Source organism: Anabrus simplex, chromosome 12, assembly GCF_040414725.1.
Source record: "Anabrus simplex isolate iqAnaSimp1 chromosome 12, ASM4041472v1, whole genome shotgun sequence".
Lineage (NCBI taxonomy): Eukaryota > Metazoa > Arthropoda > Insecta > Orthoptera > Tettigoniidae > Anabrus > Anabrus simplex.
This window is the reverse complement of record NC_090276.1, coordinates 58,679,700-58,704,515: the sequence shown is the minus strand read 5'-3', so window position 1 is coordinate 58,704,515 and position 24,816 is coordinate 58,679,700. Positions and strand designations below refer to the sequence as shown.

At 41.0% G+C, this 24,816-nt stretch overlaps 1 protein-coding gene across 2 annotated transcripts; it reads right to left on the bottom strand.

The window, feature by feature from the left end:
* Positions 1 to 560: 560 nt before the first annotated feature.
* Positions 561 to 24,278, bottom strand: Samtor (S-adenosylmethionine sensor upstream of TORC1). Of its 2 annotated transcripts, none has more exons than XM_067156094.2 (3): positions 23,855 to 24,278; positions 23,490 to 23,688; positions 561 to 3,118 (listed from the first exon to the last, which is right to left on the bottom strand). In XM_067156094.2, the coding sequence occupies exon 3, from the start codon at positions 1,956 to 1,958 to the stop codon at positions 837 to 839; it is 1,122 nt and encodes a 373-aa protein (XP_067012195.2). In that variant the 5' UTR covers positions 1,959 to 3,118; positions 23,490 to 23,688; positions 23,855 to 24,278; the 3' UTR covers positions 561 to 836. The 2 variants fall into 2 exon arrangements, with proteins under 2 accessions (XP_067012195.2, XP_067012196.2); XM_067156095.2 differs by having other exon boundaries at positions 561 to 3,115.
* Between the last annotated feature and the right edge of the window lie 538 nt (positions 24,279 to 24,816).

Here is a 24,816-nt window from a genome sequence, read left to right as displayed (position 1 = left end):
CGATGCACAGTTCAACAGGATGCGTGATGTGTTGTAAACGACCTGGAAAGCTGCCAGTATTCTTAGTACAAGTTCATCTTCTCTTTCTATGAGGTTTGCATAGGGGTCAATATGTGCAGAACAAAGTGCACACTGACTACTGGGGCTGGGAAGCGACTACGCATTCACACCGAGCATTACCTCTGTCTCCCAATTCCCTTACCTCTTCCGATCCACAGCAACAAACGGCGGCTGGCTCTCTAACGTAGCCAATGCGGCAAATTCGTCAATATGAATTGCGTTCCCAGAAGTAACAAAATAACCCCATTTAAAAAAAAATAATAATAATAATTCTCTGCCAATCTGATTGCACCATCGTTCTTAAGGTAACATGAAGAGCATCCCTGATTCTTTTTGTCGGTACAGTTCTGATGATTGATTTGTCACTTGTTTGTTCCTTTCTATTACTTCTAGGATCTGTAAAATCCACCCACTGTAAAATATTCATATAATGCAAGAAACTGTATCTGATAAAGTCAATACTGAAAGGTTATATCCTATGTAAGAAAGATGGACACTGATTTACCAAGTTACATTATACTTTTATAGGACTATACATAGGACTGATTGCATGACGATTACAAACTTATACGTAACAAAACATGGAGTTTTATATATATCAAATTTAAACCAAGATATAAACATGGCAAGTAAACAATATCTAAAGAATACTTTGTTATTACAATGGCACACTATTCTCTTCTCAATAAACAGCAACATATTTAGAAAAATAAAATCACAGTCAACTTCTTTTCTGTCACAAAATAAAATAGACTAATTAGTAGACAACTAGAATCTCATACTTCTGGAAGTTCAGCAAACGCATCAGCTAGATATTTATCCTCCTCTTCACTCCTTGGTACATAGACTTCATCTTCCTCATCGCTGTACTGGTGGCTATCTTGAGGTATGCTCATCAATGATGACACATCTTCAAGCATCAGTTGGTGTTTAGCCAATGTCTGCATTGCCCAATGTCTTGCCACAGCATGGTTGCAGTTCTTCCGGTATGCCATACAGTGTAAGTGAGGCAATTTCTCATAAAACACACGAGAGAAACCCATAAGTCCCAGAGCAGTACGCCAGTTCTTCATGGTACTTGAGTTGGCCGATGCATGCTTAGAGTCTGGTGTTATAATAAACAAAAGTCCCTCGGGTTTCAAGAGGGAATATGCCTTTTTACAGCATTCATACCTCTGTTGTGGAGAGGGTAAATATTCCAGGAGCAATGAAAATATTACCGTATCAAAGCTCTCCTCAGGAAGAGATTCAATGCCTGTGTTTACTTCATCCCAGGGTATTTCTGAAGTTTTATCCACCTTCACATCCAAAAAATCACATTGTAAAACATCTGGTGATGCAGGAGATAAATCTATAGCAAGAACTTTAAAAAATGGAAATACTCTGAAAGGATTGTAACAACTTCCTACATCAAGCAGAGAGAAAATATCATGATTAGGGAACTGTAATTCCGTACTGAACGAGACAGGAATGCTGCAGTCCACTGATTTGTCATCACAGCCATTTTGAGTTAATCTACCACTCAATTTCGCTCCTTCACTGCAATGAGTCAATTCCTCCTCTTCGTGGCTAATTTTATCTGATGGTTTAGTAGACATATATTTCAGTCTCGCTTCTCTGTTGTGTTCTCTCAGCCTCTCTCTCCCACGACCATTTTCCACGAAGTACGACAAGCACTTTTTTACCACCCACTGAATTCGACATTTGCTCTCGTCGTTTTGTTGCCAATATTTGGTGGCCAATTTCTGCATAGACGCAGCATACTTCTCGAGCATTTCTTTGCGAGAACAATGATGTCTCCAGGCTTCCTCACAACCCACCTTCTGAGAGTCCACTCGCAACAAGCGATGAATGCTCTTGATATAGGCAGCAAGCTGCTTATGCTCCTCTGAAGCCATTACTTCAAACAAAATTAGTCTTGTTCATCATCAGTTGACAAGCTACTTCTAACTTCATGTTACGCTGTGGAAGGGAATGATACGCAGGAGAAAACGTGTAGTTCTGCAGGTAACGCTCTTCCATATTTGCAATATCATAAGGAACAACAACTCTCACATCATGCTGAGCCTGTTTCCTGTTTAGAGGAGACGGTGAAATAGGAACATTCGGCTGAAACGTCTTTGGTTGGACATCAAATTCCTGAGGAATAGTTATCCTCAGCTGGTTTCCAGATACACCACAAGAAACTTGACGTCCCAAAATCTTGGACCCAATTTCACGAGGAACCGTGATCCTTAACTGCTCTCTTGTTGTTGCTGTGCCTTTTGAGGAGTCGACTGCTTCTTGTCTCACAGGCTTTTCACGGTTGATTGGTTGGTTGAACTCCACATCGCAAGGAACTGTGATCTGAATCAGCTGTCTAGTTCTAGTTGGAAGTTTTAGGCGTTCTTTTACACTACTCCTTACTTCAGTTCCACTCCTAAAATAGTTATCAGAAATCAGAGTTTTGTTCCTAGGTCCTCCAACCCTAAAACTATCCTTGGAAACATTCTGGTTAGTGTTGACCCTAAAAAGTCCAATACCATGAGTATAACGGTCATTAGGAACTCTGGCAGGTGTTCTAGCCCGGGACCTGGAGGGAGTTCTAGCCCGGGACCTGGCGGGAGTTCTAGCCCGGGACCTGGCGGGAGTTCTAGCCCGAGACCTGGCAGGAGTTCTAGCCCGGGACCTCGATTCTCTAAAACCTTCACTTCTAAAGTGTTCACTACGATTTCTATGTGGGGTATCGAATCTAGACTGTCTTACAACTTGATTTCGAAAACGATTGTTGGGGATTCGACGAACTTTGCTATTTGATCTTCGTCTGGAGATTTTCCATGCCTCACGAATGTTTGCTTGTGGTCTCATAATCACACACTTCTGTCAGGGCCTTGTGTGCCACCTCAAGTTTTAGTCGGAGTTGTTCTGGGTGTTGCAGAAGGTTCTCCAGTTGACAAGTTTCCAACTCTAGAAGCATACCAGTCAAATGGGCAGCCAGGTCAGGATCCCCGTGGTTTCTTGCTACCAGAGTGTACAGGATCTCTCCAACGTCCTCTGTAGTTTTCCCAAGCTGCTTCTGCTGTAACAGAAGGAATTCACTGAAACTGCATAATAATGAAATGGAAATGGCGTATGGCTTTCTGTGCCAGGAGTGTCCGAGGACAAGTTCAGCTCGCAAGGTGCAGGTCTTTTGATTTGACGCCTGTAGGCGACATGCGCGTCATGATGAGGACGAAATGATGAACACAATACATACACCCAGCCCGTGCCAGAGAAATTAACCAATAATGGTTAAAATTCTCGACCCTGCCGGAATCGAACCTGGGACCCCTGTGACCAAAGACCAGCATGCTAACCATTTAGCCATGGAGCCAGACAGCACAATAATGATACACAGAATCAACTTCAATAGAGAAAATTAAAACCTTTGTTTTTAGATGGACTGATACTAAGATTTACAGAGCTTGACATTATGGCCATTAGCTACATTTGAATAATTCTGCGAACCACCATCTCCAATCAGTATACAGTATAGGGATTCTGATGATGATGCTTTTTGTTTAAAGGGGCCTAACATCTAGGTCATAGGCCCCTAATGATACGAAATGAAACTAAATGTAATGACAATTTACAATTCCAAAATTCATCCTCTGACCAGAATTCAAAACTTGAGGATGAAGAATGAATGGGTAAATATGAATGTAAAATAAATATTAAAAATTTAAAAAATTCCAAAAACAATCCACTGACTAGAATTCATAGACAACAAACTATAATTACGAACTTAAAACAATCAGTGGATCTGAACTGCAATGCCCCACCTTTCTAGAAACTAATTGTAAAACAATGGTATACACTGGCCAAGAGGCTGCTTCCAAAGCAAAATGCTCAATCGATTAGGCTTGTTGTCTAAAAGGGTCCAAATTCCAGGTCAACGGCCCCTCATAATGGTACTTGTCGCTAGTAAAGTAAAACCATGGTATTGCTCATGTATTGGTACTAATCACAAGTAAAGTAGACTCACCACTCATAGGCAATGCAAACGGATGGTGTTCTTCACATAGTGGTACTAATCACACCACAGGAACCTGTAGTATCCTGTGGTGTTAGTCACATAGTTGGTACTTATCACAGGCAACGCAGACTCATGGCATTGCTCACATAATAGTACTAATCACAGGGAAAGCCCAGACCCGTGGCATTCTTTGAAATCCAAACCCATGATGTCCACAACCAGATGCTGAAACACCCCAATGTGGATAAGGCTCTTTATCTCCTTGGGATGTTCCAACCGAACCTGGACAGAGGGGAGCCTCCGTCATAGTGGCGGATACTATACACAGTTACTAATATAATAAAGAGGAAAAGCGCACCATGTGCAGGAATACAATGGTTAACAATAGTTATTAGGATAGTCACTGTCCCTCACTGCAAAGCATTTTAACACTTCCTTTCGCTGCATATCATTGCGTGATATCGATCACAACTTCTGTTGCACAAAGCACAAACACAGGTGACGTCAGGATTGTGATATTTGCTGGTTATGCACATCTTGAAGTGGAAGCCATGAACGGCATAGCGTGTCACTAAATGTCTCAGCTCATAGTTCCCTTGTTGCCAATCACTGTAGATCATAGCGTCTGTGGCGTAGAACTCTGACCATATTTCATTTTTCTTTTTCCAAAGCACTTCCATGAGACCTTTATATGCAGGAGTTGCTGGCAAAAGCAGCTGCAGTCGTAGTTCCTCAATGAAGCAAGACTCCCTGGTGAGCTCGTATGCGAGCCAAGATGGTGTGAATTTGGAAAGGCATAATAATTTCTTCAGAAAAGTAGCTTTCACTTTCTCAGTTTGTTCCAGATTTCTCTGTGTGCAGTGTATCCATATTAATTCTAGTCCATATATTATGATAGGAGTGATTTTAATTTTGAATAATTTCATTGCTGTTCCAATTGATAGTCTACTGATGAGTTTCATGCCATTCATCGCCTTGATAGCCATGTTTGTTTTGTCTTCTATGTGTTTCCTGAATATGATGCCACATGTTTGTAAGGTTATGCCAAGATATTTGAAGTGTGACACTACTGTTAGTCTCTTTTCTTGGTAAAAGAAGGTGGCCTGTGGTCCCCCTTTTCTGAAGCTCATGGACACTGTCTTTTTTTTTCGTTAATTTGTAGCTCATTTTCCTTTGTCCATTGCACTAGTTGATCGAAGGCAATCTGCAATTCTACCGGGTCTGTTGATGTTATTACCATGTCATCTGCATAGATACAGTATATAGACGTACCTTATCTGATGTTATTGCTTCAACTACGTCAGCTGTGGCTGCAATGAAGAGCAGAAGGCTCAGTGGATCTCCTTGGAGTACCCCCTTTGGTTTGTTGAATTGGACGCGAGATATTGATACCGTCACCGATGATTAACCTGTTGTGCAGTATGTTTTGAATAATTCACAATAGATAGTTCTTTCCACCAACTAATTGCTGTAGTTTCACCATTATTAATTTCCGACCGATTGCATTGAAAGCCTTCGTGTAATCTATAAATATTGCATGTAGTTTTCGTCCTGGATTTGAAAAGGTAGTCTGTATCTCGTTGAGTAGACAGGTAATGGCTTGGATTGTGCTTCTATTTTTCCTGAAACCGAATTGTTCCTCAGGTAATTTCAAGTCAGCAACTTGAACATCGTGCATTCTAGGGCGATTTCTCTGTATGAATTAGGATCCCCAGCATCTCCTTTCCCTTTATATAACATTTTGACCGTAGATTTTCTCCAACTGTCAGGAATATTGTTTTGCTGTAGCCATCCGTTAAGAAGATTGATTATTTCATCTTTCATTTCACGCCATATTTCTTTAATATTCTCACCGTATATAGAGTCGGGTCCACTTGATTTGTTGTTCCTGAGACTTGTTATAACCTCCACCACTACACAGTTACACTACTGTAAACCCATAGTGATCCACCCCACAGATCCATGGTATTCCTCATACAGTGGTACTAATCGCAAGAAAAGTCGACTTGTGTTTCTCGTGTGATGGTACTAATCACAGGTAATCTCATGGTTCAAAATTCAGCATCCCTTGGTCGCTCCTTTTTAGTCGCCTCTTACGGCAGGCAGGGGATACCATGGGTGTATTCTCTGTCTGCATCCCCCACCCACAGGAGGTATATAGGCATTCTATTTTCTTCATATCTAGAATAACTAGGAAAAAAATAGTAGAAGAAGGAATAAAAATAATATTTTCAGAAGGTTTGTGTTAATTTTGTTTTATTTATTCACTACCATTCAACTGTTTCTAGTTGCTTGGCCGCAGTGCGAGAGCACTTTCCACCTCTGCCTGTCCTGGTGTATTTTCTCTTCTTAAACTTGGTACCATTCCAAATTTCTTTCATCAAGTTTCTTCTACACTTGAATGATTATTCCTTTTAGGCTGGCCGCTAGGTCTCTCATCTTTAAGAATCTCAACACTATTTTGCTATTTGCTCTGAAACTGTTCCATTTATATTCCTCAACCAAACATGAAAGTTTACTTGGAGTTTTCAACAAAAATCCTTTCATATTCCCACCTCACCTCCATTTTTTTAATGGGTTTTTACATTGCACTGATAGAGACAGGTTTCATTGCAACTGGGAAGGCAGCGACCTTGGCTGTAATTAAGGTGGTGTGAAAATGGTAAACCATCTGCAAGGCTGCCAACAGTAGGGTTTGAAACACCCACAACCTGAATGCAAGTTCACAGCTATGCAACTCAATCAGTGTAGCCACCTTGCTTGGTTTTACCTGTACTATTCAGGTCAATTACACACCTGGGAAATAAGTGAAAAGACCTATAAATATCTGCCTGCAGCTGCTGAGCACTTAAAGGTTATACCCACCGTCAAGCTTCTTATCCTGCTCTCACTCATTTTTACTGCACTGGACATGTTTGTGGCGAAGTTCCAGCCGTTTACTCCATCCCCAAATTGAAATACACTTCCACACAAAAATTGGGAGGACTCTTCTAACTTATACCTTGTCCTGTGCTATGATCATTAGCAATAACATAGTTCTTGTCTTGCTCTGTTAAATAAACATTGGTCCAATTAATACACTTTGCAAAAAAACTTGTATAGTTCTAATGAGTTATGAAACTGACAATCAGTGTTTAACACATTCAGTGCGAATCACACGCTTTGCGCGTGTTGCTAGTTTACAAGCATGTGTGGAACATGCACTTAGGGCGTTATGGGACAGGCGCCAGAAAATGTGAATCACAGGCTTCCCACATGGTAAGAAAGACTCTCCTTGTCATCCTGCACATCGTGTAAGTGCAATTTACTAGCAGGTTCATCCATAGCCAGATTTGTACAAACATATTCCGTTTCCCTGTCCACAGTTTTCCTCATGTCATCATTCCGTCTGGGATCTCTGAGCAGCAAGACAATTTCAATGCAAGGTAAGACACTGATTTTTCTGCTTTTTAAATTCCAGAACTGCGATAAGTTCAGTGAAAGGACTGAACATGAAATTGTTATTTTTCTTGCATCATATTTAGGCTATGAGTATTACAAAAGAACTTCTTGTAATCATTTTTGACTGCGCCATGATGCTTGTGTTATAATTTTATTTTATAATTTGTTTAGATGGCCGACAATGCAGTTCCTTCAACATCATGAGGCCCACCCAATAAAAGGCGCGCTTCGACAGAAGATATAAAGCCTCAGCAGTTTTGCGATGATAAAGACATTGTCACGTAAAATTCCAGAAGAGAGAAGTGAATTATGAATAAATTTATGTTTGAAATCATAATTTATGCATTTGTTTGATACCCACAATAAATAACGCACAGTAAACTACCCAAGCGCCTGGCCCGTGATCCACCTGATGATCAGTATTACCTCGCAATTTCAACCACCATGAGGGCCACACACAACCACCAAGCGGGCCACGCACCAAGTGCGAGTGGGAAAATTCCACAAGTTCAACAGAACTTGTCCTACCAACATTCAAGACTCCAATTATTACAACTTTTAAAGAGAGTTTTACACAAATATTTTGCTCAGGTTGGTGGGTATGTCATCCTCTACTAACACGCAGTGAACGTGTTAAGGTAATTTGTAGTCAATGTTCACACCTAACATGTTGACTGTCAAGCAAAATTTTGAAATTTTCTTCTGTGGACCAAAAATTTATTTTTACTCTCTAGTATTTCAGTACCGATATTCCACCATGAATTTAATAGAAAAGTAAAAAAATAATGTCAATAAAGTACGGCAGACACCAGTCTGCTGTGGCCAGTCAGGAAACTTGTCTCCGATGGGGCCATGGTGGTCAGTAGTCACGCAAGTAGACACTAGTCTGTTTCACCATGTTTGGGAGTCCGAGAATGCAATGATTGCGAGGCTTGGTTTTAGAAACGCACTCCCTATATGAATATCTGCACAAAAATTAACATTGCTCAACTTGCATAGTTTAGAAGAAATGTAACAAGCCTAACATATGATACTCCTGCTCATTATTAGCAATATAATTTGAGTACTCCTTATTCTTCCCACATGTATGAACTGACATCTCTGTAGAAGGGAACGGATGGTTTTCCTGAAACATGTACGATAAAATAAATAATTTTCTATCATTATAAGGTGTATTGACAAGGTGGACTCAACATAAAACTATTTTAAATAACTCCTTTAGATTTATACAAATATGTTACATCTCCCAGACATAGAGAGGCAAGTCACTTAACGGAAGAGTTAGCACGAAGAAACAATCTGTTTTGTATACATTGTTCCTTGAGCCCAGAGATTGTACATACAAAGCACATGTCGACTTTGACTGTTCTAAGTTTATAGTGAATAAAAATAATACACACCGTTCATCATTTATACCGTGTAAGTAGTTGGAAGTGCAAACAACCGCGCAGAGAGAGAGAGGTGTGTGTGTGTGTGCGCACAGTAATTGTAACCCAGGTGTGAACCAGCCCAGTCTGCGATAAAACATAAATAGCAAAACCATTAACGAGTGGTGAGAAGACATGCGTTAAATGTGTTTTCCATATTTCGCGAAGAAAATCTGGGAAGTACTCAGGATGAAGTAACATGTGCAGTAACCAATGTAACATGTAACAGGCTAAGGAGAGCATTTTCCGTGCTAGGAAAGAACTTCAGGTTGATAGGAAAAGGGTTACTCCTAAGAAAACACGTAAAGTGACAAAGCTAAGTGAAAAATATGACAGGTTTACAAAAGATATTATCCGTTAAAAAAATTACTTTGTTTAAAAAAATGAAATACCAATTCTGAATAAAATATTAACTTTAGTTAATAGTGACTATTCATTACCTACCTTTTCCCGTGTAATTCTTCACATGCCTTTAAAAATTATGGTTCGAAATATCAAAATTACCATTAAGGAAATGCGAGAACTATCGACTGAAGTCTTAATACTGTCACTGCTGACTGGTGGAAACCATGTATTAAACACATTATCCTTTTTTTTTTATTTGCTTTACGTCGCACCGACACAGATAGGTCTTATGGCGATGATGGGATAGAGAAGGCCTAAGAGTGGGAAGGAAGCGGCCATGGCCTTCATTAAGGTACAGCCTGGTGTGAAAATTGGAAACCACGGGAAAACATCTTCAGGGCTGCCGACAGTGGGATTCAAACCCACTATCTCCCGGATGCAAGCTCACGGCTGCATGCCCCTAACCGCACAACCAACTCGCACGGTAGGAAATGAACTGTTAAAGAATTAAGAGGGGGAATGAAATATAAACAGGATTTTACTTTTTTAAATTGAAATTCATTTATTGAAAAACACAAGGCAATTACAATTTCTTTTTTCACATAGTTTCCTGCTATAGAAATGCATTTGTCCTAGCGTATGGGCAGGTTTTTGATGCCCTCATCGTAAAAAGAACAGGGTCGTGTCACCAGCAAGTTGCGCACGAAGTCTTCCACACTCTCGTCATCTTCAAATCATTGCCCTCCTAGAGCTTCTTCAAGCGGTCCGAACATATGGAAATTGCAGGGTGATAAGTCCGGGCTGTAAGGAGGATGATCAAGTGTAGTCCAGTGCCTCTGACAGACCTCCAAACGTCTCAACTTCAGATTTTCAGTCAAAAGGCGAGGGACCCATCTGGAGCACACTTTATGGAACTGTAGATTGTTTGCGATGATTGCTTGACAACTCCCATAACCGATTCCGACTTGTTCTGCAATTTCTGATACTCTCACCCGTCGATCGTCGTCAATAATGTCTTTAACAGCACCAATGTTTTCATCTATAATGCTGGTCCAAGGACGGCGATCGTGTCGCTGATTTTACTTACGTTCTCATCCTTCCTTGAACTTATTTTGCCAGGCAAACACACGTGTCCTTGACAATGTTTGATCACTGAACTGTGCAGTCAATCTCTGGCAAATTTCCGCCGCTTACTCCTTCACGAGCAAGAAATTTTATAATTATGCACTGCGCAGTGGAGGGGTGAACCTATTGCACCGACACTGTGAGCGTTATTGACAAAACGACGGGAAATATCTAACAGCACGCTCTCCCCACTCTTAACAGTCCTGTCTAAGCATAGCAGAAGCACGGGGCCAGTCCTACCAACTGTTGATATTCAGGAACAAAAATCCCGTTTATATTTGATCGACCTTCGTAAATGAATGTTTTTACTTGTGTAGTAGAATAACTAATGATGGCAGAAGTGAGGACATAAAATGCAGACCAGCACAAGCGAGGAAGAAAATAAATTTGTTCACTTCGAACATTGATATAGGAATTAAAAAGAAGTATTTGAAGAATTTCGTTTGGAGTGTGGAATTGTATGTAAGTGAAACATTGATGATAATTAGCTCAGAAAAAAAAGAGAATAGAAGCTTTTGAAATGTGGTCTTACAGAAGAATGCTGAAGGCGAGATGGATAGACTGAATCATGGATAAAGAGATACTGAACTGAATTGGTGAGAGGGGAACGATTTGCCTAAAATTTGACATAATGATAGGACACATCTTAAGACACCCACGACTTGTTCAGTTAGTTTTTGTGGGAAGTGTAGGTGGTAAAAATGACAGATATAGACCTAGATATGAATATGACAAAACAAGTTAGAGTAGATGAACGATGCAGTAGTTACATAGCAGTGAAGAGGTTAGCACAGAATAGAGTGGCACGGAAAATAGTATCAAACCACTCAACGGACTGATGACGCAAACAACAAGTTTTTTTTTAATTTGTACATACGAATAATTAATTTATATTTTCCAAACTATAACATTACATCTACTCACGTTTTTGTAAAATTCAGGTCCCTTGTGGTCACACAAAGTGCATGTGCTGATGTCCTTACAGGGAAAAATAAAAATAAAAACAGGAACACTGGTCTAGCATCTGTACTTGAAGTATTTCGAATTTAAATTCCGCGTTTCATGTGAGGAGAGCCAACAGCTGCTAGCAAACTTTGTGAGAGCTCGCTGCTGGCCGGTCAAGGACAAACTACGTCACTTTGAACATTCCATTCCTTTACAAACATTAATATAACTCAAAAGCGTACCGCAAGAATACTGTGAACGTTGAATGTTATAAAATATTGCATTTTAATGTACCATGTGTTATTAGTTTATATCACATCCATATCAGTGTTCTCCCGAGGACCTTTTTAATGGGCGCACCGCCCTGGTGTTTTTACAGACCGCCCGGCTAACATAACCTAGATACTGTACACGCTAGTTACGTAATATTAATACACACACTGACTGACAGAGCAAATGCAACACCAAGAAGGAGTGGTCAGAACTTTATGCCAATTGCAGGGTAGACTGACGTTACTGAGGTATGCTCATGATGTGAAATGCGCCGCTGTGCTGCGTACGTAGCGAAAGATAAATGGGACACGGCGTTGGCGAATGGCCCACTTCGTACCGTGATTTCTCAGCCGACAGTCATTGTAGAACATGTTGTCGTGTGCCACAGGACACTTGTATAGCTAAGAATGCCAGGCCGCCGTCAACGGAGGCATTTCCAGCAGACAGACGACTTTACGAGGGGTATGGTGATCGGGCTGAGAAGGGCAGGTTGGTCGCTTCGTCAAATCGCAGCCGATACCCATAGGGATGTGTCCACGGTGCAGCGCCTGTGGCGAAGATGGTTGGCGCAGGGACATGTGGCACGTGCGAGGGGTCCAGGCCCAGCCCGAGTGGCGTCAGCACGCGAGGATCGGCGCATCCGCCGCCAAGCGGTGGCAGCCCCGCACGCCACGTCAACCGCCATTCTTCAGCATGTGCAAGACACCCTGGCTGTTCCAATATCGACCAGAACAATTTCCCGTCGATTGGTTGAAGGAGGCCTGCACTCCCGGCACCCGCTCAGAAGACTACCATTGACTCCACAGCATAGACGTGCACGCCTGGCATGGTGCCGGGCTAGAGCGACTTGGATGAGGGAATGGCGGAACGTCGTGTTCTCCATTGAGTCACGCTTCTGTTCTGTCAGTGATAGTCACCACAGACGAGTGTGGCGTCGGCGTGGAGAAAGGTCAAATCCGGCAGTAACTGTGGAGCGCCCTACCGCTAGACAACGCGGCATCATGGTTTGGGGCGCTATTGCGTATGATTCCACGTCACCTCTAGTGCGTATTCAAGGCACGTTAAATGCCCACCGCTACGTGCAGCATGTGCTGCGGCCGGTGGCACTCCCGTACCTTCAGGGGCTGCCCAATGCTCTGTTTCAGCAGGATAATGCCCGCCCACACACTGCTCGCATCTCCCAACAGGCTCTACGAGGTGTACAGATGCTTCCGTGGCCAGCGTACTCTCCGGATCTCTCACCAATCGAACACGTGTGGGATCTCATTGGACGCCGTTTGCAAACTCTGCCCCAGCCTCGTACGGACGACCAACTGTGGCAAATGGTTGACAGAGAATGGAGAACCATCCCTCAGGGCACCATCCGCACTCTTATTGACTCTGTACCTCGACGTGTTTCTGCGTGCATCGCCGCTCGCGGTGGTCCTACATCCTACTGAGTCGATGCCGTGCGCATTGTGTAACCTGCATATCGGTTTGAAATAAACATCAATTATTCATCCGTGCCGTCTCTATTTTTTCCCCAACTTTCATCCCTTTCGAACCACTCCTCCTTGGTGTTGCATTGTCACTGTCAGTCAGTGTATTTGAGTCATTGCGTGCTCCAATTAACATGTAAATACTGCAAAACGTATATTTCAATAATAAATCATTATTGTCAACATATTTGCATCAATTACATCGGAGTTGAAATGTTTAGGTTGACTATAACGTAGTGTCGCGCGCGAGCGGTATCTCAATTAGCGTGGAATCACACGAGAGCACTCGATTCCTCATGACGTCACAAACCCGTATGGTAAGCCCTGGTGTTTGATTATGAACAAGCAGTAGAACACTAAAACATATTGTTCGTCGTAATAACACTAAAATAGTGTATCTGTCCGGTTTTACTGTTAATGCCCTCTGTGGATCATTGATAGAGATAGCGGGTTCAAACTCGGCAGAGGTCGTCGGATATTTGAAGGGCGACGCTACATGTCGTACGATGTCGGCCTGCAAAATATCTCTAGTGACATATTTGGTGTTTACCCGACAAAATTCACGAAAACTCAGTCATAGACGCCCAAGACAGATTCGATTTTTTCTGCCATCTAGTAGGTCTAGAGTAAAACGGAAAGTCGAAATTGACGAGCAAGCAGCCAGATGGCGTCAAATTAAGATGTTTTTACAGGGTAGCTGAAGCCATATTATTATTATTATTATTATTAATTATTATTATTATTATCGTTAATGCCCTAAAGTGAATAAACTGAAGTTTTATCTTCTTAATTTTTTTACATAGTATTCCCTTCCCGGCTACTCATTCCTGCCACCCGACTGACGAAAATTTCTGGGGAGAACACCGCATATCTTGGAATATTCTAGAATGCTTAGTACAAACATACCAATGAATATATGCAACGATTCACCAATATGAATTAAACTTCAAAGTGTACCTCAAGAATGCTATGAACATTTTACGTGTAGAAATTGCATTTCACCAAATTATCTGTTAATCACGAGCAGTACACAAGAATTTTATGTAACATATACATGTCATAGAATATCGATGCTTGTTTTCTAAACCAGAGGACACATTATATCATTGTATAGTTTATCTATTGTACATTTTAATGTTATCACTCATATCACGTGCTACAGGCTCCCAAACTTACACTATTATGTTCATCTGTCGTCTTACATTTCTGCCTACTTCATCGCCTTGCTGCTATCAACATTTCTACTGGCATCACTCTATTTCGTCTCCTCACCCGCCTCGTCTGCGACTACCTGCTCGTCCTGCTGCCTGCTCTGCACTTGATTACTTCACCTGATTCCAGTATGTTCTGGGCCTTGCTTCGCTATGGTATATATAACTCGCCGTATCCATCGAATGACCAGTCAGGCATTCTCTGTGAATACAAGCGGCGGGAGCAGGCACCTTTTCGCATGGCTGGCCCGTGGCGATTTTTAAATTATAATTTAACTCTAAGTGACCACTTTTTCGCTATGCAGGGTGAGCAGACTTTACAATCTTTATGTTCTGATTTCTTAAAACATTTTTGGCTTCTTACATCTTAACCTACTTTGTCTTTTCGAACTCTGGCCCATGCTGGGCACTTCATACAGTTTGGCATAGACTTTTTCTACCCTTCAGTGTTTGTGATATTTCTGCAAGGACTTGTGGTTGGACAAACATATTTCTCCATTACTAACTTTCTGTACATCCTGTGTGCATGTGTTTTCAGAGAAAAACAGGGACAGCAGCCTGATTTTTCCCTCCTTCCATCCTTGTCATTCACGTCAATTCTTTTCCCATTCCCTTCTCTTTTTTTTTTTTCTTAATTAAAATTCATGCCCTTCGATTTGTAAAAGTGGCTTATGTTTATTTCAAACTAATTGGTATTTGGTGTGCGATTCGTCGTACCTTATCTCTCTCTAAATGTTCAGGATTGCTGTTAGTTTCCTTCTTTAATTGCGATAATATTATTCTATTCTGAGTCCAAACTGCTTATTGTTCCATGAGTGTATTCCTCAAGTGTAATATTATGTTGTTTTCCCAGTTATCGGGTTATTACCCAGGTCTAGTCTCGGTCTAAAAGATCGCCCTTTTAAAATTGTGCAACTATGGCACTCTGAAAATTCTAGTCAAACGAAACTATTTTTATAACTTGATTTTTACTCTGGTGTGAATTTACTTGCTTGTGTTACGTTTTCCCTTTGGTCATGTTATTAATACATCTTGTGGTTTGAACCTTGTGGTCTTGAGGTGTACTTTATTCCCCTACTTTCCCTATTCTCATGTACCTACCACGACATACCTCCGGGGCACAGGTCCAGTCAATCACTGCACGGACTCTGCTGAAGTCTTGTTTGTTTACTTTGATTCATAACATTTCATTCTCATTCCTTCGTCTCTTGGTGTCCGAGCTCCCGTACCTTAAATATGCTACATGGCTGGTGTTTTCTAAAAGGCGTCACCTTGACCTCAGCGCTTCTGGTATCTGTGCACATACTGATTTTATGATTAGGCGTTTTCACTACCTATGCATTCACTTGCATTTATTGTAAGACTAAAATATCTGTAAACTTGAAAATATGTAACACATGTGACATGTTTCCTTAGATTTAGTAATGTTTTAAAATTATATGTTAAGTTAGCTTTAGATCTTATGACCAGCTGGGGATGACGTCTGTTAAGGTCGAAACCAGTACTACATAGTAACAAAATATATTAAAGTATTGATTAGGTGGACGCTACCCATTCTTTGTGATTGTGAATACCAAGTATCAATACAGACATGCATAATGCTATTGAGTTTGTCTGTGAAGTCGGCAGTAGCATGGGAACAAATGTAGTTGAACTTCGGCAACACATTGTGGACTACAGAGACAAAGAGAGGCTGTGGCAGTGAGCATTTATTTGGGAAGGATTAAAAGATACTAAAAAAGAGAAAGCAATTAGCCCTATGTTATGGTGGAGGGGCTTGAAAGGAACATGCGTACTAGCTGATGTTGCTGCGAGAATTTAGGCGCTCCAGTAACATCTGCTGCTATTGAAAGAACGTTTAGCACATTCAGCTGGATCCACTGTAAGAAAAGAAACCGACTTACAACTGAAAGGGCTGGACAGTTAGCTTACTTGTCACACAACTGGAATCTGCTAAAAAAAACTCGAAAACCAAGAAAAGAAAAGAGTCCAAGGAAACAAGGCAGGTGCAGTGAAAAAAGAAGTTGAAAACACCAATCATGATCAAATGCAAGTTTCCTGTAGCGACGATAGCGAGGACAACGATGATGGCCACATTTCGCTCTCAGATGAAGAGTACATCTCTGAGAATGACCGTGATGAAAATTCAAATTAGTTGTACTACTCAATTGATATTTTTCATTATAAATTCTAATATAGGCCTAAGCCTAAAGAGATTCATTATGTATGATTATGAATAGCCTAATACATTTGTTAAGCTTCATCAAACCTAAATTAAGTAAGGCCTTTATTTTTTTAGAACTTTTTAGTGTAACTGTTAATTTTCTATTTACTAGTCTTTTTGGTTATTTGATAATTTATTTTATACATCAAGAGTACACAGGAAAAAGGGGGAATGTCATATCTTCTACAAACCAAGATAATTAAATTTGAAAGTTTCAACCTTTAATACTGTCTACAATAATACATGTACATAAAGTATTATATTATGTAACGTTAGCCTAATGTATTGGTATTGTAAACGGATAATAATGAAAATATAGAATTAAGTTTTATAATTGAAAAAAAAAATGAAAAATGAAGTAAATACACATTTGTCACGAAAATAAAAGGGAATGTCAGTCTTATGAACACATTATCACGGAAATAAAGGGGAATGTCACTTCTAACAAAACCTAACAAATAACCTGTCAATTAATAATGAGGAAGTGTATCAATGAATGATCTTTCCTTTGATCCACAAAATGATCTAAGGACGCGCAGATCAGAACATTTTGCTGTAGAGATTGGATGTAAACCTGAAATAGAAATAAATTACATATTTAAAATCTCAATCTTGCCAGCATGTTTGCAAATGTAGAGCAACTTCATCTACACTAACTCCTGCACGTTCATAAGATGCCTCTGGAAGAACAAACTCACTAACTGGTGTTTCTGGGAAGTGTGGAGTTTATTTTGGAGCATATACAACAGGTCATTCCCAATGGCCATTGTAACTGTCTCTGTATTCCATGAATCGTGGATGCTCAATGGAGATGACAAGTTCCCTTATAGGTCTTGTTTTAAAAGGGCAAACTTTTCTGTACAAGGGAATAAAAAACTTAGTCCACAGACGAATCATTGGTTGATCAACTTCGATTACAGGGAAAGGGAAGGGCTTATTTCTGGCACTTCTAAAATGATCCGCCCAGTCTTCTGGCGTTTCAGCTGCAAATTTCTGATTAATTAGTGCCAGGTTTCTATCGCACTCTAAGTATGAGTGCCCATGAATTGGAAATACTATTTTCACAGACTGGAGGCGTTTGGCATGATGTACTATAAAGTGGAGAAATCTGAAAACAGTCCAGTTCTTGTTTTGTCCACATGCACAATCACAGAAGATTGTTGTTTTATCTCGTCCCCAAGTTCACAAAATTTTTTTTTGCTAGGGGCTTTACGTCGCACCGACACAGATAGGTCTTATGGCGACGATGGGATAGGAAAGGCCTAGGAGTTGGAAGGAAGCGACCGTGGCCTTAATTAAGGTACAGCCCCAGCATTTGCCTGGTGTGAAAATGGGAAACCACGGAAAACCATCTTCAGGGCTGCCGATAGTGGGACTCGAACCTACTATCTCCCGGATGCAAGCTCACAGCCGCGCGCCTCTACGCGCACGGCCAACTCGCCCGGTAGTTCACAAAATATAAAATGATGTAACACAGAGCACACTTCATCTGCTGCTTTATGTGTAACTGTCTCTGGGTATGTATAGAATACCGAATATACATTAGACAAAACATGTATATTGAAGAACAGTGACAGCTGTCTACGGTAATCACGTCGTTAGTGGATAAATTAGGTATGCATAAAATCTTCTGGAAATCCATCGCTATTGCCACATACCAAACTAACATTCCCCCTTTATTTCTTGCTCTGCGGTAACATTCCCCTTTCATCAATTGTACATGTATCCTTAAACTTGTTATATTTCCGTGACAATTTCCTTTACTTGGTTGTACATTGTCAAACTATTCTCCTGACCATAAAGTATATATAGGTAGTGTTAATTCATTTTTTGTTTTAGATTGACATTCCCCCTTTTTCCCGTGTACCCTTCATATGAATGATATTACAAACTGTTCTGAAAAACATATACAGTGTGTTGAAAACTGTATATTACACCTTTTGTAGAACTTGGCCAATGCTCTGAATAAATTTCCCCCAACTTTTTTATCTCAATGTTTGCAAAAGGCCTAGTTCAATTCTGAGTTTTTCAGGTTATAACTATTGAATTTTATCTCCTGATCTAATTCCCAATTCTAATTAAATTTTATCAACTATCTAATGTTGTAACATTTCTAAAAAGTATCTAATGTTGTAACATTTCTAAAAAGTGAATGTAGAATAGTTTCCATACCGGTACCCTTTTTTAAGGTTCAACTTACCATGACGCAGGATTTTTGATGATGATGATGATGATGGTTGTTGTTTAAAGGGGCCTAACATCGAGGTCATCGGCCCCTAATGGTACGAAATGAAATAACAAAAAATTCAGATTCATCCACTGACCAAAATGAAATAAAAAATGTCATGAGGAATGAATGGATGGACATGAACCCTACAAAAAACAAAAACAAACAAACAAAAACAGTGGATCAGACACAAAAAAAAGATGTGAATAATAGTATTACTGACCAAGGGACCACTTATAAAGCACAATGATGCTTGATGTCAATAGGGGTGCAAAATCCACGACTAAGGCCCCACAGAATGGTACATGTCGCGAGTAAAGTAGAACCATGGTATTTGTCATTTTGGGGTACTAATCAAAAGTAGCAAAGACTCACGGTGTTCCACACAAGATGGTACTACTCACAAGTATTGTACTTCGTACAGGTAACGCAGACCTATGGTGTTTCGCACACAATGGCGCCACTTACAGCCAACGCAAACCGATGAGTTTCCTCACCTAGGTGTACTAGTCACGGGTGCCGGTCCCAAGGGCCCTGTGGTGTTCCTCACATAGTGAGTACTAATCACAGGCAACGCAGACCCACGGTGTCGCTCATATAGTGGTACAACTCACAGGCTACGCCCAGACCCGCGGTGTTGCCCACATGGGTACAACGCATGGGTACTGGAATCCACCAGGCCAGGCTTTTTAATGCAACTAATCACAAACCTATTTCGTACCAAGTTAGTGATACTACTCGCAAGTACATGGAACCCATGGTGTTCCCCGCATGATGGTACGAATCAAGAGTAGTTTCATGGTTCTAATTCAATCATCCCTTGGTCGCCCCTTGTAGTCGCCTCTTACGACAGGCAGGGGATACCGCGGGTGTATTCTACATGTGCGTCCCCCACCCGCAAAGGGTAGTGTGTTTGGTCCGCGAGAGGTATTTTATTTCCTTCAAGTCCGCTGGCAAGCCGGTTAGGAACCCCCTATCCGCCACCTGGGACGCGCCACATGGGAGTATCACCTCTCCCCCTGCTACGCCTGCGCAGCAGGTTCGTGGCGCAGGATTTTTAATGAAAAATATAAAACACCCAGGTATTTACCCAAATTCGGTATTTACCCGAGTATATACCCTGAGTATTCACCCTGATTGATAAATACCTGGGTATTTTACATCACTACTAGCAAGCGATTAGAAAATAATTTCAAATATCTTCATTTGGGTTTAAACTTAACATGGTAGTAGTATCAGTGAACGGAACTAAACGTAAACTAATGTAAATGTAATATAAATGATGTAAATAATCACCTAAGTGTTATCTCCGTGCCATAATTACATGTGAACGGAATTAATTTCATGCGTAGGCATTTAACTTCAACTAAAAGTAAAATTATTGCAGTAAACAGTGACATAGAATTGTGATGTGCAAACCTGTAAATAATCCAAAGCAATAATAGGACATATTAAAACACTATAAGCATTTGTATCCTCTTTCATCGAACAGTAAAATACACAAGTAAATTACTTATTTTACAAACAATCTTTAAAACTGTGCCAAGTGAAATTTATGTTAAAGAGTGCGTGTTAGATTTCATCAACCTTCAACTGCAGAATAGTCTCTTTATTTCCTCTTAAATCTGACAAGTTCAGTTACCTTAAAGAAACGTTTGTGTTTGACCTTACCGACATTCAATAGGGTGCTTTCACATTTCTTTGATCCCTTTACGGGAACGGTAAAACCATTCAAACTTCACTTTAAATTTCACCTCAAATAAGTAGTGTGTTTGTAATATTACTGAGTAAGTGAACCCTGAAACTCGACCTCCCAGACCATCGAGATCCTCTAGAAATTTCAGAATGTCTAGAGCAGCCTCCAGTGAAGTAATAAGTGGTTCCACGGGGCCGAGAGCTGTTCTCTGGTGTGGATGGAAGGAACTGCAACAGCGTGGAACATCACCAGCCGCAAGCCCAAGGAACAACACACCTTTTCCAACATCAGCTGTACTTAAAGGTGATCTGAACTTGTCTTTCTTGAACAAACAAAAAGTTCAAACTAAAATTTCATTTAAAAGGAAAACTACTCTCCAATCCAATCCCATGTGATGTACATGCCCTACGGAAACCCATGCTCTTTACGCTAGCCAAGTACGGTCATAGTTTTCCTGGTACAATATACACTGCCTATTTCCTAAATTTTAAGTGCTTATTTACCTGTCTATTTTAGCCAAAATGAATGCCTGAATATTTGGGCTCTTCTAATTAGTCTTTTCATTCTCAAAGGAGAATGAATGATAAACAAGCTGCAATCTAAAGAAAATTTCTTTCATTCATGATAATATAATGGAATGTGGCCTCTGGGGAGGCCTGGTACATGTCTGAAGACGGCACACACATTCAACGCAAGCCATCGGAATTAACAAGTAAAGGTTAAAATCCCTGACACAACCAAACCCCTTCATCAGAAGCCAGCACACAAACCATTAGCCACGGAGTATAATACGTATAATATGTGGTATATAGTATTTGTATAATGTATCCTCTCCTTGACTGGCCTTAGGTTCTGAGGGCCCTGGATTCAATTCCAGCCAGGCTGGAGATTTTAACTGTGTAAGGTTAACTCGTCTGGCTCCAGGACTGAGCGTTCCATGTTAACACACTACACTACTAACCACTACAGGAACACACAACAGAGAATACATCCCTTTGCTTAGGGCTGGCATCAGCAAGGGCATCTGGACATAAAACTGAGTGAAATGGGTAAAACTTCCGCATCCGGTGTGCGAAAGTGAGGTTGGAGATCCAACATGGCGCAGCTCGGGCGACGTCTCGTAACACACTGCAGGCTTGCCAACTTATGCATTCTTAGTCACAAGACCACTGAGCTGGATTGGTTAGGTCCGGGAAGTGACAAGACCATTGAGCTGAATTGATTAGGTCCGGGGAGTGACAATACCATTGGGCTGGATGGGTTAGCTACAGGGAATGACAAATCCATTGGTCTGGATTGGTTAGGTCTGGCTAGGCACTAGACCATTGGCCTGGGGGCAAGCAAAGGGGGTCTGGGGGCGAAAGCCTCCAGGTTAGAGCCGCGAAGCGGCCCTTAGGCCTCTAGTATCCCGCGTGACACCACCATTGGTCTGGAATAAGTTAGGGTAGGTTAGTGACAAAACAATTGGTCTGGATAGGTTAGTGACTAAATCATTTGTCTGGATATGGTTTCACTTACTTTCAGCAAATATGGCAACCCTGTACTTGCACGTGATGCGTGCTCTGTCGGAGGTAATACAAAGCTTGTCCAGCGAATAAGAACACATCGCGAACATTGGCCGGCCAATAGGAGCACAGCACATGGTCGCATTCAGCTGATTTACACTGTCTCGGTTTTAATTATGCTATATAAGAATAGTTCTTGGGGTGGGATTGTGGGTTTCTAGCAAGGGCATTAGTTCAGCCCGTAGACCACCGTAATTTATAATGTTACAAGTGAGTGGAATTAGCGAAATCTTGCTTGGAGAGCGTCTCAAAGGAGAGAGGTGTTCTTTGCGATGTCCAGGAACCCGCCATCCCGCCCCAAGAAGTACATTTACTTCTATAACCTAATTAAGATTATTACACGCCATGTTCATTTCTGAAGTAGCTACTTTTATTCTTATTGGCCAATGTAAAGTGGCACGTGATCTCCTTCCCGTTGAGTATGTTGAGCCACGAAGCAGCCCTTAGGCCTCTAGTATCCCACGCGACACCACCATTACCAACCGCAGCACAATAAAAGCGCAAGTAAATGTAACATGTGAAGAAAACAATGTACAATACAGAACAACAATAAAGATACAGCCTAACTAACGCTGCTTCTAACCGTCCAGACCAATGGTCTTGTCCACGGCAAGAATCCTAACCGTCCAGACCAAACATCTTGTCTAGATCCTATCCTAACCGTATGCGAAACTAGGGGCCTAACGCCTCTGCGCGGCTTCTAACCATCCACAACAATGGTCTTGTCCACGGCAAGAATCCTAACCGTCCAGACCAATCATCTTGTCTAGATCCTATCCTAACCAAATACGAAACTAGGAGCCTAATGCCGCTTCGCAGCTTCATACCGTCCAGACCAATGGTCTTGTCCACGGCAAGAATTCTAACCGTCCAGACCAATGGTCTTGTCCACGACAAGAATCCTAACCGTCCAGACCAATGGTCTTGTATAGATGCTGTCCTAACCATATACAAAACTAGGGGCCAAAGGCCGCTTCGCAAACAACGAACAATTCGAAGCATCGTTCCTAAGTAGAGAGGTTGGCAGCACTGAGCACTGCTGCAGAACATCCTTTCCAAGAAGGCCGCAAGCGAGGAAACAAACGACAGTTGTTACGCGTCTGTGTGAATAGCGGTCCACAGGCTGAACTATTGATCTAGCAAGCATAAAGGAAGCATCTCTCCTTTCTGCTACTTAAGGTATCGTTGCACATCATTTTTATATAATTTTTATTATCCCTAAGTCTGCACACCGGGTACAGAACTGGCACCGTGAAATGCAGATTGATTGCCAACTCCCCAAAAATTGGGAAAACGGCCCTATATCCTATTTTGATATCAGAGGGAATCATCTAGATTATATTACCCAAGGTGATGGGCTTTTTTACCAATTCTATTTTAAATATTTTGCACTGCTTCATGAAATACCAGCAAGCATAATCATTTCTTAGTTTAATATCTCAAAGAACTGAACAAAATGGAAAGAGGAATATAATTACCTGAATATACAAGAGATATTCTTTCTTTGCCTTTTCCACAGCAATTCTGAGACTCTCTTCTTTCAACAACAATGACTCCAATGTTACTTCATCCAGCTCCAAAAGCATGCCAGTTATCTGGGCACATAATTCAGACTCGAGTTTCGCAACATATGCGAATATCTTTTCACCAAGAACTTGTTTGCTGTCCGGTGTAACACTGTACAGGAAAAAAAAACAAATCGTTATTTTCTGAAAAACAAAATGTAACTACATATATACAGTACGCGGTACCAAAACACTTCTATCGAGAGGACAAAAATTATTACATATATACGTATTACTGCATAATCCTGAATAAATGACCCGACATATGTATTACTTACTTCAGCGCTACGGCAGAACAAACAGCTTCTTCCAAAGCTATTTCATTTTCAAGCAAACGTATAATTTCTTGGTCACTCAGGTCTTTAGTTATTTTAGAACAGATATCTTTAGCAAATACTTTAGAATCGCACAACGGCCACACTTTGGCACAAAGGTGGTTTAGGAGTACTTTCCTATTGTCGAGCACGGGTGGGTAACCATATCCAACCATCTGCCAGTTTTACGATAGCATACGTATAGCGCACTACTTTTGAACACACATATTTCATTGAAGCGATACAAGAACGAATTTCTTAAAATAATCTTCGTATCAAACGACAACTTTCAGGTGCGAAGAATATCAAATCAAGCAAAATCAAGGAAGAGTAAATTCAAACAACGAGCACAAAATCCCTTTTTTTTCAGATATGTAAATCCCCCATGCACTCACTGTAACTCGTTTACTCCATGACAGCAGAGACAGACAGAGACAGATAATACGCACGGGAGTGCCTGTAAACCACTGCCTGCTCGATCTGCATCCGATGGCTGCTTAAACTGCCTGCTCATTCCATACTCAAACGTGTAACACGCCTTACAAACAATCTGCCGCTAGATGGCAGCACCAAACGTACCCATTTACCGCGTGAATACAACTAGATAAGCATACCAGCAAAATTTAAAATCTGAAAGTAAGAGAAATATTAAAGAATTTTACGTATAAAGTGGTACACTAGAGAGTTATAGCTTCAGCACTTTTCGAGAAAGAGGTTTCGACGAACAAGAAAACCTGGAAACTTTGTCTGTATGGTACTTCCCTACATTACTAAGTAGAGGTTTCACGACTTTGGCCAGCCCAGTTTCTGACAAGTCCTGGTGCTTATTGTTACTAAAACACTTTAAAAACTTACATTGGCACAAAGAAGGTAAAACATAGTTTTTTTATAATCTAGAGCAGACTTGCAGATTTCTTGCAGTACGG